This window comes from Carlito syrichta, unplaced genomic scaffold (genome assembly GCF_000164805.1).
Source record: "Carlito syrichta isolate Samal-C Ts95f unplaced genomic scaffold, Tarsius_syrichta-2.0.1 Scaffold312719, whole genome shotgun sequence".
In the NCBI taxonomy this organism is placed as follows: Eukaryota; Metazoa; Chordata; class Mammalia; order Primates; family Tarsiidae; genus Carlito; species Carlito syrichta.
The window spans coordinates 334,832-349,506 of NW_007256815.1; the positions used below are offsets into that span (position 1 = coordinate 334,832).

At 55.9% G+C, this 14,675-nt stretch overlaps 2 protein-coding genes across 3 annotated transcripts in view; both read left to right on the forward strand.

Moving 5' to 3' along the window:
• Nucleotides 1-5,201, forward strand: part of CYHR1 (cysteine and histidine rich 1) — a 15,747-nt gene extending 10,546 nt beyond the window's left edge. For both annotated transcript variants that reach the window (XM_008069978.2, XM_021718552.1), the window contains 3 exons: nt 1,200-1,438; nt 2,183-2,394; nt 4,000-5,201. In XM_008069978.2, the coding sequence (XP_008068169.1) occupies nt 1,200-1,438; nt 2,183-2,394; nt 4,000-4,391 (843 nt within the window). In that variant the 3' untranslated portion in view covers nt 4,392-5,201. The remainder of the gene's footprint in view (nt 1-1,199; nt 1,439-2,182; nt 2,395-3,999) is intronic.
• Nucleotides 5,202-9,538: 4,337 nt separating this feature from the next.
• Nucleotides 9,539-14,675, forward strand: part of TONSL (tonsoku like, DNA repair protein) — a 13,737-nt gene continuing 8,600 nt past the window's right edge. The window contains exons 1-11 of the mRNA XM_008070007.2: nt 9,539-9,570; nt 9,696-9,791; nt 9,975-10,117; nt 10,705-10,888; nt 11,233-11,362; nt 11,722-11,893; nt 11,982-12,096; nt 12,667-12,812; nt 12,908-13,060; nt 13,336-13,461; nt 13,633-13,831. Of these exons, the coding sequence (XP_008068198.1) occupies nt 9,546-9,570; nt 9,696-9,791; nt 9,975-10,117; nt 10,705-10,888; nt 11,233-11,362; nt 11,722-11,893; nt 11,982-12,096; nt 12,667-12,812; nt 12,908-13,060; nt 13,336-13,461; nt 13,633-13,831 (1,489 nt within the window). The 5' untranslated portion in view covers nt 9,539-9,545. The remainder of the gene's footprint in view (nt 9,571-9,695; nt 9,792-9,974; nt 10,118-10,704; nt 10,889-11,232; nt 11,363-11,721; nt 11,894-11,981; nt 12,097-12,666; nt 12,813-12,907; nt 13,061-13,335; nt 13,462-13,632; nt 13,832-14,675) is intronic.

Below are 14,675 nucleotides of genomic sequence, written 5' to 3' on the forward strand. Positions count from 1 at the left end.
CCAGCAGGTCGAGGTTGCAGTGGCCAGGAGCAGCCACTGCACTCCAGTCTGGGCAACAGAATGAGACTCCAACTCAAAAAAAAAACTCAGCCCAAAACCCACATGTTCCACTTCAGTGTTCTTGGACCCTTGGGTCTGCCCATGGGCCAGGACTGTGGGAAGCTGTGTCTGCTCAGCTTCAGGTCTTTGTTCTTGTACTTCTTGGTTCTGGTCTGGGCCTCTCCTCCTCCCACACTGTTTGCCCCTCTTGGGCTGGGCCCACATCCTATCATGTGTCTCTCAATGGCACCAAATGGGCACTGTCAAGTGAAAGAGAGACCCAAGATGGGTATACTGGTAGCTGGACATTGACATGGGCAAGGAGCCCCAGTGAGCGGGGCCTGGTTCCTGCTAACTCAACTTACACCAGCTCAAGTCAGCATTATATACCACCTGGAGCCTCCAGCTCCACCTCACAGGCACGCAACATATGCCCACCTGCCCCTGACATGGGTCATCCTGGTCTCCCACCTGTCACAGCTTCAAGAGGCCCTTGTAGGTAGCCAATCTCTCTGAATGGGTGATAGCTGCCACCTCTCACTTGGGCTCACCAGAGAGAGCCAAACCTGGGCTCACTCTGAGCCATATCCTCACACCCTGGCATGTACGACCTTTCTGAAAGTCCACAAGGGCACTCCTGCCTCGGTGTGGGCAGCAGCATCCACTCCCACTCCTCAGTGTGGGCAGCAGCATCACTAGGCAGCTGCTGGCTAAGTGCTCTTGCTGTGCCAGGTCAAGAGCCCAGTGTTCTGGGCGGGGGGGGCAGTCCCAAAATCTGGGCCTGTAGGAGACTTGGGACAGTTCCTGGCCCCTAGGATAGGAAAAAGCCAGGCTCAGTGTGGCCAAATCAATTACCACCAGTCCCACTTGCATCAGGAAAGAGCTATAACTTCCAGAAACTGACAAGATCTTACCCTTGAGACTCGGTCTCTGCAAGAGCTCAAGTCAGCTGTGACTTTGCCTGTCCCTTCTGAGCAACTCTCAGTATTTGCTGAACACTGGCACAACTCAAAGACAGGCACAGGTTCCTCTCCTTACCAGCCGGAGTCCCTCAGGATGACTGGCCTGGCACTGGCTGGAGCCGGAGGACATGGGCGGGTGCGTGCACTTGCACGAGTCCCGCAGGTCTGTGAGTTTCATCTCCCTTTCCTTCTTCGCAGTGTACTAATGGTCACTTGATGTGCGCTGGCTGTTTTATCCACCTACTAGCAGATGCCCGGCTGAAGGAGGAGCAGGCCACATGCCCCAATTGTCGTTGTGAGATCAGTAAGAGCCTCTGCTGCCGGAACCTGGCTGTGGAGAAAGCCGTGAGTGAGCTGCCCTCAGAATGTGGCTTCTGCCTGCGCCAGTTTCCCCGCTCCCTCCTGGAGAGGCACCAGAAAGAGGAATGTCAGGACAGGTAACTGCTAAGGGCTCAGCCTCTCACATGGTACCAAGAACAGGGCTGGAGGCTTCCCCCCGCCCCCACCACTCCCAGTGCAGGCAAGGTCCCTATACATGGTAATCTGGCCAATACTTATTGCCAGGGTCTTGGGTACTGCACATGCAGCCCAGTGATGACCCAGCAGGCCCTGAAAGGGGAGTTAGAGCTACATAGGACAGGAGTCTATACCAATTGCTATCTGGACCTGACCCTGCCTTCCAGGACTCTCTGTGGCTATAAGTAGCCCCTTGAGGGCCTTAGCACAGTGTGGCTAGCTCAGGAGCTCTGGGAGCTTAGGGTGAGGCTACACTGTCAAGAGGACATGGCTACTCAGCCAGTGGGGGCCAACCACCAAGTCTCTCCTGGAGTGAGGCTATGCGGGTTCCAAGACCACAGTCAGCAGCCACTTATTGCCAAGCAGAGGAGAGACACAGCTGTGGGTCCAGGAGGCATGCAAGCTCACAGCTTGCACTTGTTCCTTCCCTTGCCCTCTGTCTCCCTTTTTCTCTTTCTGTCTATATCTCCTTCTCCCTCTCCCTCTCCCTCTTTCATACACATCTGCTCTGACCCCTGTCCTAGGGACTGGGCTCATGGTTAAATGTGTCCTGCAGGAAGAGATTCATGGCTAAACAGGCTGGGCGGAAGCCACATTGGAGAACAGCGGGTCATGACTACCTGCTCAGGGCATGGGCCATGACTGCTGTGCTCACCTCCTCCCAGGGTGACCCAGTGCAAGTACAAGCGCATTGGCTGCCCGTGGCATGGCCCGTTCCATGAGCTGACAGTACACGAGGCTGCATGTGCCCACCCAACTAAGACGGGCAATGAGCTGATGGAGATCCTGGATGAGATGGACCAGAGCCACCGCAAGGAGATGCAGCTCTACAACAGCATCTTCAGCCTGCTCAGCTTTGAGAAGATTGGCTACACAGGTGAGGTGCCTCACCACCTGCTGCATGCTGCACAGGTGTGGGCTTAGGGATCTGGTGGCCAGGAACCTGGGGGCAGCAGGCTCTGGGCAGCGCACACTGGCTGCGCCGGATGACTGGGCTCTGGACAAGCTCCCAGAGAACAGGAGGAGACCTCAGGGAAGAAGACAGGCCAGAGACTAAGCAGAGGGAGGGGCTGGGCCGGACCCCAGGGCATACCTGCGTGACTTTCATGGCAGCCCTTCCCACTTGTCCTCCTCACCCTGGCCCCACCACCCCAGCAAGGTGGCACTTGTACCGGGTGGCACTTGGGACAGTCGATGTCTAACCAGAAAGTGGGCATGTCTCAGGGAAGCCTGGGAGCTGGGGACTCGCCCCTGAGAATTGGGGCAAGAAGAGCACTCTGTCAAATCTGGTCCTGGCTGCAGGCGGTCACTGCAGCGGCCCTGGGGCCTCTTGAGGCTGGCTCGAAGCTGTTCAGGGACAGGGCTCCAGAACGAGCTGAGGGTGCCTGGCTCAAACTGTAGAACTGGGAGTGGACACCCACAGACGCACAGGCTGGACTGGGCCCAGGCCCATTGGATCTCATGGCTCTCCAGGCCACTGCCACCGCCTCCACTTTTGAACATGCCGGGGATCAGGAGCCAGGCCAGAGCCTGGTGCAGAAAACAGCAAGAAGCACCTGCTGATGCTGGGGCCACTCAGGGAAGCACCATCCCTCTACTGCTCAGCCCACGCCAGGCAGACAGCTCAAAGCTCCAGGGTGGTCACAGGCAGCCAATCATGTCATGCTGCCTGCACTGGGCCTGGCTGGGCATGGGCCTGAGCAGGCCCTCAGCAGCAGAAGGCCATGGTCCCTGGTTAGTAGCAGCTTTAGCTGTCCTGGCGGGCACTGTGGCACATGGTCCAGGCCAAGCCTCATGGAGTCTGGGCAAGCCGGGGCATTGTGGCTGCAGCAGTGGCTGGGTAGGAAGCCCCATTTGTGCAGGAAGGACTGGCTGCCCAGGAGCCCACACCTCCACGGAGGGACTTGCCAGCCACAGGTGTGGGCTGCACAAGAGGACTGTGTGAAGGCAGGGCCGCCTGCTGACTGGTGACCCCTGCATACGGCCTGCAGAGCCTGAGTCAGCCTGACGCCTGAGGACCTGGCACTCCCCTCAGGCAGGGCTGGGTGCCACTCACCCACCTGCCGGCTTTTCTGGCAGCTCTGTATCAGAACCAATAAAGTGCACTTGTTCTCAGAATTGCATCCTGTCTGTGTGTCTACTTACCCCCACCCTTGTGGGGACACCTGGGGCCGAGGGCGATGAGGGAGGCCATTGTGGGTCGGGGCACGCCTGGGATGTGGCCTGACCACTCACAGCCTCTAGACTCTCTCCAGCTAATTCGTGTTAATTCTGTTTGTAGTTGTTCCCCCCAAAGCTTGTGTGCGCCTCCATTTGCCATAATTGCGTTTGATTTGCCTTGTGACAAGTAGAGCTCGCTGTGTCTGGGTAAGTTGCCTTGCTCCCTGGCTGAGCCTGTCCTTGGCCCAGTCGGGGAAGGCGCCACTGCCCGGATTTGCCCACACTAACAGCTGGCTTTTTCTGGCCCTGTCTGTCTCTGCAGAGGTCCAGTTCCGGCCGTACCGCACAGATGACTTCATCACGCGCCTGTACTATGAGACGCCAAGGTTCACAGTGCTGAACCAGACATGGGTCCTGAAGGCTCGTGTGAACGACTCAGAGCGCAACCCCAACCTGTCATGCAAGCGCACACTCTCCTTTCAGCTCCTCCTCAAGAGCAAGGTTACAGCGCCTCTGGAGTGCTCCTTCTTGCTGCTTAAGGGCCCCTATGATGACGTGAGAATCAGTCCTGTCATCTACCACTTTGTCTTCACCAATGAGAGCAACGAGACAGACTACGTGCCGCTGCCCATCATCGACTCCGTGGAGTGCAACAAGCTGCTGGCTGCCAAGAACATCAACCTGCGGCTCTTCCTGTTCCAGATACAAAAGTAGGGCGGGGCCCCAGGATGCCCAAGGAGCTGACAGGCAGCCTACCAGTACTGCTGTCCTGTCTACCCCTGGCCCAGCAGCAGCTTCACACGACTATCTGATCATTTTAGCAAAGGAAGAGAACAAATGAAACCAAACACACTGGGAAAGTCTGCATGCGTGTGCGATGGGGTCCCCGCCTCCGGCTCACCCCCCCTTCACCCCTGCCTTCCTTCCTCCCAAAGGCAGCCGGTGGCTGGGCTGACCCGAAGAGGAGACAGTGCACTGGGCACCTGGAAGCTCAGAGACGGTGGTGGTGAGAAGGGTGAGAGGTGCAGTGACCCCTGCCCCCGCTCCCTTATGTGCAGCAAGGTGGCAATGCCTGCTCTGGTTCCGTGCATGGTTCCCAGCCAGGCTCAGGGGGCCTTGCTGACTTCAGACAGCGTATTTGATTGCAATTAAAAAGGCAGCCTTGTTTCCTATTTTCTGTTTTGTTCGAGGGAAGGCGTGGCTTCGAATGGACAGTATGGGAGCTTTGGTTTGGCCTGGGGATCAGAGCCCACCACGTCCCTGTTACTTCGCCTGCACGCATCCCCACAGGAAAGACTCAGAGACATTGCTACTCCCCCCCAACACTCTGTCATAGGGTCTCAAGACAGACCTAGGCAGGGTGATTCGAGCAGGCTCAGGGCTTCTCTGACCAAGCAGCGCTCCCAGGGAGGCAGGACTCAGCCACCAGGGCTCAGCAGATGTATTTCGGAATGCAGGGTGAATTCTGTCTCTTCCCAGGAAAAAAAATTAAACTCTTTACAGGCTCTTCTATAAGTTATGCAATTTTAGTGAGAGATATTCTACTTACTATATTCAGCCTCAAGGACCTGGTGTACCCAGGCTGTGAAGAAAGCTCCGGGGACCACTGGCTGTGAGCATGGCTGGGTGAGTGTGTGAGTGGGCAGTTCCCCATGCTGCTCTTGGGAACCGACTGCTGGTCCTGTGTTGGGGGTGCTGTAGAGGTCTCAGGTTGGGCAGTCTGGCTTCTCATCCTCCCAACCTGGCTGCCCTCTGATACTCCCTGTGGTGGCTATGCAGGGCCAGTGCTTAGGCCTCATAGAGTGGGAAGGAACCCTGCCTGGAGCAGTAAGCCCTGGTCGGACCCTCAGAGCTGCTGGGAAGGGTAGACCTTGACGCTGTCACCTTTGCTTAGGAGATACGGCTCTTCTGTAATAGCTTTTTGTTGCTTCAATACCAAAGAACTGGTTTCCTCTGCCCCAGCCAGGCCCACACATGCCTCAGAGCAGCTCTCACCTTCTCCTGACAGCTGCCTGGGCCTGGCCTCCCACCACCCTGTGCTTTCAGGCAGCCCTGGCCAGCCTCCTGGGCTCTACTCCTGGCCCTCTGTGGGGTGGAAGGCAACTCCCATCAATATTTCTGGGCATGACTAGGGAACATAGCCCAGTGTGGTCCTCTGAGTCATTTCTCCCTTCCAGGACAGGGAGAACCCTCATGGGCTTAGTTTCTGGGAGCTGTTTCTGAGAATTCCTGTTCCCACCTGGGATGTGTGGCTGACTGGGAGTGCCTCTCATGGAGAGCCTTCTCTTACTCAAAGTTGGTGTGGCCTAGCCACTGAGGGCACGGGAAGATCCCATTTGGTTTTCTGCCCTCTACAAAGAAAGACCCCACCCCAGCTCCTCGCACATTCTTGGGAGCAGCTACCTCTGACTCAGGTACAACCAGGGTGAATCTCATGGCCCTGGTGCTACCCGTTCTCCACGCCTGGAGGGCAAGCATAAAGGGATGAGACTGTGACCTGCACCTTGGCATCTCTGGAGATCAGATGTTCTTTGGGGTAATCTTTCTGGGTTCAGGGTGATAGTGTGAAGGGTGCTGGGGTGGGGGCAGGCTCATCGTACCCACCTGTGTGTTTGAGTGCCTGTGTGAGAGATTGACTCAGCAGAGGGGCAGGCCCCAGCGTGTCTCCTGGGTGAGGCCAGGTGGGAGGCTTGTTTCCCATGGGCACAGCTAGGCTAGGACAACAGCCTGTAGGAGCTGTGCTGGTTGGGGGCCTAGAGGCAATGATCCCTGTGTGCAGGTGAATGTACATGTGTGGCTACCAGAGAAGGGTGGCTTGGGAGGCCACAAGGAGGTAGGAGATCTAGGGCGGCTAAGCTTCTGCAGCCCTGCCTCCTTAGTTTCTGGGTGGGCAGCCCTGTGGGATTGGGGGACAGAAGGGCAGTACTCAAGCAGGGTCCTCCCTAGGGGTATGCTGTGTGTCTGGGGTGCCTAAGAGGCCTGCCAATGCATCTCACTGTCATCCCCAACATGGCACCTGCCCTGTGACCATCACATGCAGCAGCTGAGCCTTACAGCCTGGAGGACCAGGCATCCAGGAAGACTATAGTATGTCCACAGCTGCTGGGGACTGGTGCACAAACTTCCTTGTAGCATCATCACTGTGGGCTGTATATTACTGGGGGTGCCAAACCCAATGGTTTGTGTCCAGGATCCTGTGTCATCTTGGTGTCCCAATTGGGTCCTTTGTCATCTCTGAGGATGGAGGGGGTGGGATTCCAACCTCAGCAGATATAAGGGACCACCTGGAGGGCATAGCCCAAGCCAGGCCCCACCCTTCTTCTCCTGTCTCACCCCAACCCCCTGTGAGCACCACATCCCTCAGTTTGCCCGGAGTGAGACATTTACAAAAATAATAAAAATACTTTTTTAAAGAGCGGAGCAAGAAGTGTTTTTACCGCTATCAGAAATGACTTAATGTGTCACTTTTGTGATCTGCGTTCTCTTTGGATATTTTCTGTATGTAACTGTAGTTTAAAAAAATATTCCAAACCATGTTTTGTCTGTGTTTCCTTACCAGAAGATAGCCTCACGGCTGGGCCATCTGGACTCTGCTAGCCTTCTCTGCTGTCCCCAGGCTATAGCAACCCAGGCCTTCAACCCTGCATAGCACTGCCTCTTACACACACCTTATCTGGTCAGTGGGGAAACAAGCATAGAGAAATTGGGTCATCTCTGAAGAGGAATTGGGCTTCCAGGAGGTGGCTATCCAGTGAACCCTGGAGCTGGGAAGGGTAGTTTCTAGCAGCTCAGGGGAAAATTTTGGTTTCAGAGCCATGCTTTGGGTGGGCAAAAGGGTTGGTAGTGCAGGCCTCCATGTCCTGTTTCCTCCTCAGGCCCAGCTGGGAGGCTGGCAGAACACCTTACCCTCCAAAAAGTAGGGCTACCTGGGTTTCCCTCCTCCTGTAGCTAAAGACTACCCCTGCACAGCTCTGCAGCTTTTCTTTATCCCACCCCTGAAACCTTAGAGGCCAGCACTGAGGTAGCCTGAGCATGGCACTGGGCAGCCTTTCCTGGACCCAGGGACCCATCAGGGCTTCATGCCACTCCCTCCCCAACAGATCTTGCTGGGTGAGAGTTCTACCTCCCTGATCTGCTTTGATTACGATAGAAAATAAGCCCATCTATTTCCCACTTCTGGGACTCCTCAGACTGTGCACCCAGCCTCTTCTGTTGCCTTGGGGACACCAGTTACGGCACCGGAGTGCAGTTGTGAGTGTGTTGTGTAGCTAGGAGTGAGAGCCCCAAGGCATGGCATTTGGTCTTCCAGGTAACAGCACAGGTATTTAGAGATCTGGAGCCTGGGTGCCCCAAGTCACAGGATACCAAACATCCCTTAGACCCTTGTGTGGGTGAGAAATCTGAATTACAATGCTCTGAGCCTAGATCCTAACTCCTTTTTACCTCACAACAAAATGGTTATGCAGTTTTGTTTTTTGAATCAGTCTCACTCTGTCACCCAGACTGCAGCCTCACCTTGCTGAGCTTAGGCGATCCTTCCACCTCAGCCTTCCAAGTAGCTGAAACTACAGACGTGTGCCACCACACTCGGCTAATTTTTTGATTTATTGTAAAGATGAGGTCTGGCCATGTTGGCCAGACTGGTCTCGAACCTCTGAGTTCAGGCAATACTCTCACCTCCACCTCTCAAAGTGCTGGGATTACAGGCATGAGAATTTTGCGGTTTTAACATAGATTCACCAAATTTTCAAGAAATGCAATTGGCAAACACGTTGAGGAGTTGAGGAAACAGTATTTTGCTCTGTTGATTTTGGAAAACACATTTCCTCCTTCCCCAATGGTCCTGGGTTTTTGAGTCCCCAAATATGACTCAGTTGTGTTGTTCTGCATGTGCAGGTGAGCTTAGGCTTTTGTGAAAAAGGAGAGCCTCTGATGCCTTGACTATGTCTACATATCTAAATACTCAAATGTATGATCACGTTTATGTTCTCTTACATTAAGGCATTACATTCGTTTTTTAAAGTTGTGTGGGTGAGTAGGTTTTGTGTGTATTTTAATTTCTTTTTTTTGTTGTTTTTTTAGTTGGAGTCTCACTCTGTCACCCAAACTGGAGTGCAGTGGCCGCTCCCGGCCACCGCAGCCTCGACTTGCTGGGCTCCAGCAATCCTTCTGCCTCAGTCTTCCAAGTAGCCAGAACTACAGGCACGCGCTACCACGCCCGGCTAATTTTTTTGATTTATTGTAGAGATGAGGTCTCACCAAGTTGCCCAGGCGGGTCTCGAACCCGCGGGCTCAGGCAATTCACTCACCTCGGCCTCCCAAAGCGCGGGATTACAGGCTGAACCACCGAACCCGGCCGTATTTTAATTTCAGTAGGAATTAGGGAGCAGCATTACAGAACATCTGTAATGAAAGGGGCAGGTGGATTCCGGCAGCACCGGTGCTGGAGCACAGAAGAGTGAGTGGACTGAGGGAACCCTGGGCGGGCTGAGTCTCGGCCTGCCTGGACACCCGTACTGCCCCAGTCCACGTCCTGCCGCCTGCTAGGAGAAATGGGGTCTCCACCAAGTCTCCTCGGACTGGACACAGGGTTCAGTGCCCGGGACCGACGGTGGAGTTTGAGAAGACGCCCATCCTCCCAGGTCAGTCCACTTCTCTGCGACAGCCAGCCTACAACTCCCAGAATGCTTCATGATAGGTGGACTACACTTCCCAGAAAGCTCTGCGCCCGTCCTGCCCGCCGCACCGCCGCCGATGGGCGGCACTGGGCCTGAGCGGGGGAACTAGGGCGGAGTCTGCGTGACGGCACGATGAAGGGCGGGACCACAGGCGCAGCGCGGGAAGTCCGGATCCAGCGGCAGCTCCAGCATGACTCTTGAGCGCGAGCTTCGCCGTGAGTCTCTCGGGGACCCCGAGTGCAGGGAACGAGGAGGCTAGGGAAGCTGGACTGGAGCTCGACCTCGGCCTGGCCTTGGGCCCGCCAGGCGAGGTTCAGCCTCGGTCCCTCTTCCTCGGCAGAGTTGAGCAAGGCCAGGGCCAAGGCCCAGAGGGGCGGGCAGCTGCGCGAGGAGGCCGCCCTCTGCCACCAGTTGGGGGAGCTCCTGGCCAGCCATGGTGAGTGCTGCCCCGCGCCGGGCTGGCCGGGACCTCGGTGCGGGGAGGACGAGTCCAGGGCTGGGCGGGCGGGAGGCAACCGGACCCTTCCTGGACAGGCCCCGCCCGAGGGACTGCTGCCCCGCACGCTCTCGCACCCTTGCGGCTGCCTGGCCAGGTCGTGCTGTGCCCCTGCCCGCTTAGGCCGCTACACAGAGGCTCTGGAGGAACACCGGCAGGAACTGCAGCTTCTGGAGAGCGTCGACGATTCCCTGGGTTGTGCCGTGGCCCACCGCAAGATCGGAGAGCGCCTGGCTGAGATGGAGAACTACTCAGCTGCCCTGCAGGTGTGGAGCATCCATGCTAGCCATAGCCCAGCCCGGCTGACTTCTACTTCTTGGGGTCCCTTTCTAAGGAGGGAGGCCCAGTCTTCATTGTCAGGAGTCTCAGGCTAGAGGGGACACCGGGCATGACACAACCTCACCTTCAGGACCCAGTATATGGCCCTCAGATGGGGATGCCACAGTCCTGGAATTGGGGCAGGAGTTAATTTTCCTGGCACAGAAATCATTAATGACTATATTGTTTTATCTGTGTTTGTGGAGGGAAGAGGGATCAGGATCTCCTGTCCATATCCATACAGAACCCTTCCTGACCTTGGCTGCTGGGGGCAGTGCTGCAACAGCCTAGCTGACTTCCAGTCATCTCCTTCCCCATGACCATGCTAACTGATTACAGTGTGGAGCAGTGGTCACCACAGATTGCCATTGGCATAGAGGAAAGGGGCATGTGTGTCCTGACCCTGGCCTGCTCTGTAGGGGATTGAGGGAGCAGGGAGCTTTCCTTAGTAGGAGAAGTATGCCCTGAAGTCTGAATGTACAGTGTTTTCATAAGGTGGGGTCAGCTCACAGCAGTAATTTCCTTCCATGTTCAGCACCAGCACCATTACCTGGAGCTGGCCCGTTCCCTGTCCAACCACATCGAGTTGCAGAGGGCCTGGGCCACCATCGGCCGCACCCACCTGGACATCTATGACCACTGCCAGTCAAGGGATGACTTGCTTCAGGCACAGGCTGCCTTTGAGAAGAGCTTGGCTATCGTGGATGAACAACTGGAGGGTGGGCTCAGCTTCTCCCCACTTTCTGCCTCCTGAGCCACAGTCCAAGGAGAATGTGACCCTGTGCCTGCCAGCTGGCTTGGAGCCCACCTTCTGGGACTCTCCCTTTGCAAGTCTTCTGTGTGAGAGGGTTCAGGACCCATGCGTCCCATGACCTTGTACCTGGAGGTCATCTGCTCTTTATCCACTCCATGCTTTGTCTGTGGCAGAACCCCCCCCCCCCGGTGCCCACAGTGGGAGGAAGGAGGAAGGTCTTTAAGAGGGTCTGGATAGGCACTGAATAGGCCCAAAGTGGGGAACCATGTGGTGAGGAGGTGACTGAGTTTTTGAAGGGGCATCTTCTAGGGACACTGGTCCAGGGAGAGCTGAGCGAGATGAGGACCCGACTCTATCTCAACTTAGGCCTCACTTTCGAGAGCCTGCAGCAGACAGCCCTGTGCAATGATTACTTCAAGAAGAGCATCTTCCTCGCTGAGTAAGGTCCAAGCCCTGCCCTAGGAGGGAGTGGAGTCCCCTTTTCTTGGAGGAAGTAGCTGGGGAGGTCTCTCCCAGGACACTCCTGAGAGGATTGCCTGTCTGGGCCTCATCCCCGCCTTCTGTTGATTTTTCCATTGGGAAAGAGGCCTCTCTTGTCTGTGCTGCATACTGGGGGAGGCTTGGTTTGGGCCCTGAGACCATAACTTGGTAGAGCAGGGGTCTGTGTGGTATCAGTAGCTATAACTGGAACTGGATGTTCCTTGCGCATCAGCATCCATCTTGAACACTTTGATACTCTCTGTCCCCTGTTCCAAAGCTGAAATATCCTGAGGACTCAGGATCTGTCACCCCCTGCAGGCAGAACCACCTCTATGAGGACTTGTTCCGTGCCCGCTACAACCTGGGCACCATCCACTGGCACAGAGGGCAGCACTCCCAGGCCATGCGCTGCCTGGAAGGGGCCCGGGAGTGCGCACGTACCATGAGGAAGCGGTTCATGGAGAGTGATTGTTGCCTGGTGATCTCACAGGTACCTGCCTTCTGTGGCTCTGTGCTCAGCCATTGGGTGGGCTCAGCCTTTGAGGGGTCTGCAAGCCTTACCTTCCTTTGCTTTCTAGGTTCTCCAAGATCTAGGGGATTTTCTGGCTGCAAAGAGAGCCCTGAAGAAGGCCTACCGGCTAGGGTCCCAGAAGCCTCTGCAGAGAGCAACAGTCTGCCAGAATCTCAAGTATGGTGAGCCTGGAAGAGGGCCCATGGGCTGAACTTCCCAGGAAGGGCTGTACAGGGCCCTGATTACCTTGGCAGAGGAGGACTAAGCATGTGTCCTTGGAGAGGTGGCAGCATCAGCTTCCAGCAAAAGGGGCAGGTCCCCCACTTCCTGCTGGAAGGAGATCCTTATTTTTCTCTGTACTTATAGCACCTGAAGGGTGATCAGGAGACTGGCTGGGCCATTACCCACAAGCCAACATCTTCATTGACAAACTGGAGATAATAGCTGTTCCCTTAACCTCATGGGATGGGAAAGCAGGTGGCATACATGTGGCTCAGGAATGCCAATGATTTGATCATCAGTGATGGCTGATAGTGGTCAGCCCTTCAAGCTAGACATTGTCCTGAATTGTTAAATGTATTAGTTCTTCTGATCCTGAGGCAAGATAGACCCTCCTATTATTTCTCATACCAATGAGCAGGTGGAGGTATGGAGAGGGCAGGTGGGCCACTTCCAGGCACATAGCACGCAGATGGCAGAGCTGGAGGCAGGATCTGCAGTGCCGCCCCCTCACATGAGCCCCTTCCTGCCAGTGTTAGCGGTGGTCCAGCTACAACAGCAGCTGGAGGAGGCCGAGGGTGGTGACACTCATGGTGCCATGGCCATCTGTGAGCAGTTGGGGGACCTGTTCTCCAAGGCAGGTGACTTCCCCAAGGCAGCTGAGGCTTACCAGAAGCAGGTGTGTAGCTCTGGCTGGGTGGAAGGGAAGGGCCAGGGAAGTCAGTGTGGTCTGGCCAGGGTGGCAGCCCCAGGCCTTACTGGCACTGCTCCCAGCTGCACCTCGCTGAGCTGCTGAACAGACCAGAGGTCGAACGTGCCATTATCCATGTGTCCCTGGCTACCACATTGGGAGACATGAAAGATCACCGTCGGGCCGTGTACCACTACGAAGAGGAACTGAGGCTACGCAATGGCAATGCCCTGGAGGTGACGTGCCCTGCTCCCCTCCCAAAGTGCAGGTTTGTCCCCATGGCTATACCTTAGGACTGCTATTCTTGAGTGGAGGGCATGGGTGACACCCCCATGGGACAGGCAGTTCCTTCCTAGGACTGTCAGCCTCCAGCAGTTGGAAGATGGAGCTCAGAGCCAAAGCAGATATTCCTGTTTCATGTTGGAAGCAGGGGGAAGCCAGGCCTTGGCTATGGCCACCAGATTGTGATGAGCTGCAATCACTGACCTCATTCTTCCTTCTCCTGCTCCAGGAAGCCAAGACCTGGTTCAACATTGCGCTGTCTCATGAGGAGGCTGGTGATGCCTATGAGCTGCTGGCCCCATGCTTCCAAAAGGCTCTTAGCTGTGCCCAGCAGGCCCAGCAGCCCCGACTACAGGTGCAAGGGCGCACTCCACCCATACCTGGTCCCCAAAAAGCTCGACTTTCTTGCAGCCTACATGTCCCCCTTGCTCCACATTCCTGTCTCTCTCTCCATCCTCTTCTTCCTCGCTCCTGCCTTACTTGTGTTACCTTCAGTCCTGAGCTGCATGTCTTCTCTGTTCCTCAGAGGCGAGTTTTGGAGCACCTCTACACTGTACAGCTGAAGCTGCAACCTCAGGAGGCCGCTAGCACCAAAACCAAACTGCAGGAACTAAGTGTGACTGAAAGCGAGGAGGACGATGAGGAGGAGGAGGAGGAGACAGGGGTGGTGGAGACAGCAGCCAGTGAGGCCCTAGGAGCCAGCGAGATGGAGCTCTCAGAGAGTGGTAAGGGCTGGACATTGCCTTGGTGGCTGGGTCAGCTGCACCTGGTGTTTTCTACCTGGACCCGCTCTGAGCTGGACTCTGGGCCAGGCTGGTGAGGGATGGAACTATGTTCTCACAGAGCCTGCTCTCAGGTCTTTTGATGGGGAAGTAGCCACAGGCAGACAGGGTGACTAGTGCTTCCTTGGAACTAGACAGAGGAGGATAATGACATGCAGAGAGCCAGAAGAAGTGCTATAGGGTCAGAGCCTGGGGAAACAGTCCCACTGGAGGAGGAGAAGATGAAGAGGAGTGCATTGTGAAGGACTTTAGCTGCCCCAGACAGGAGCTGAACATGTTCTTGAAATCCTCTGGAGCTGACCTGTGTTGGTCACCTGCACAGAGGGTGGATGTGAGGGACTGGCTACAGCAGAGCTTGGACTGAAGCTATCTCAGCCCGAGCAGCAGGGTCAGTCGGTGACCATGGAGGCTGGTTTCTGGCTGAACGGTAGGTGGTAGGGAGCCTGTTTGAGGCCTGGAGAATGGGTTGGTGACTTCAGCTTTGAACCTGAGGGGAGTTCAGAGCCTCAAGGTTAACAGGCTGCCATGAAGTTGGAGCCATGATAGGTTAGGTATGACTGATGTGGAAGTATAGGTAGTGGATATGGGAGATGGGATGGCCAAGGACAGGAACTTTAGAGAACACTGCTCAGCAGGTGGGCACAGTGAGTAGCTGGGGAAGGAGTATGGCATAGACAGGACCAGAGGAAAGCAGAGAGCAACAAAAGGTGTGGTGGCAGGGGGTCTGGCCAGACATCAGCAGGAGCAAGCATGGAGGTGGGTGTGTCTGGTGTGTAGGCGGGGGGGG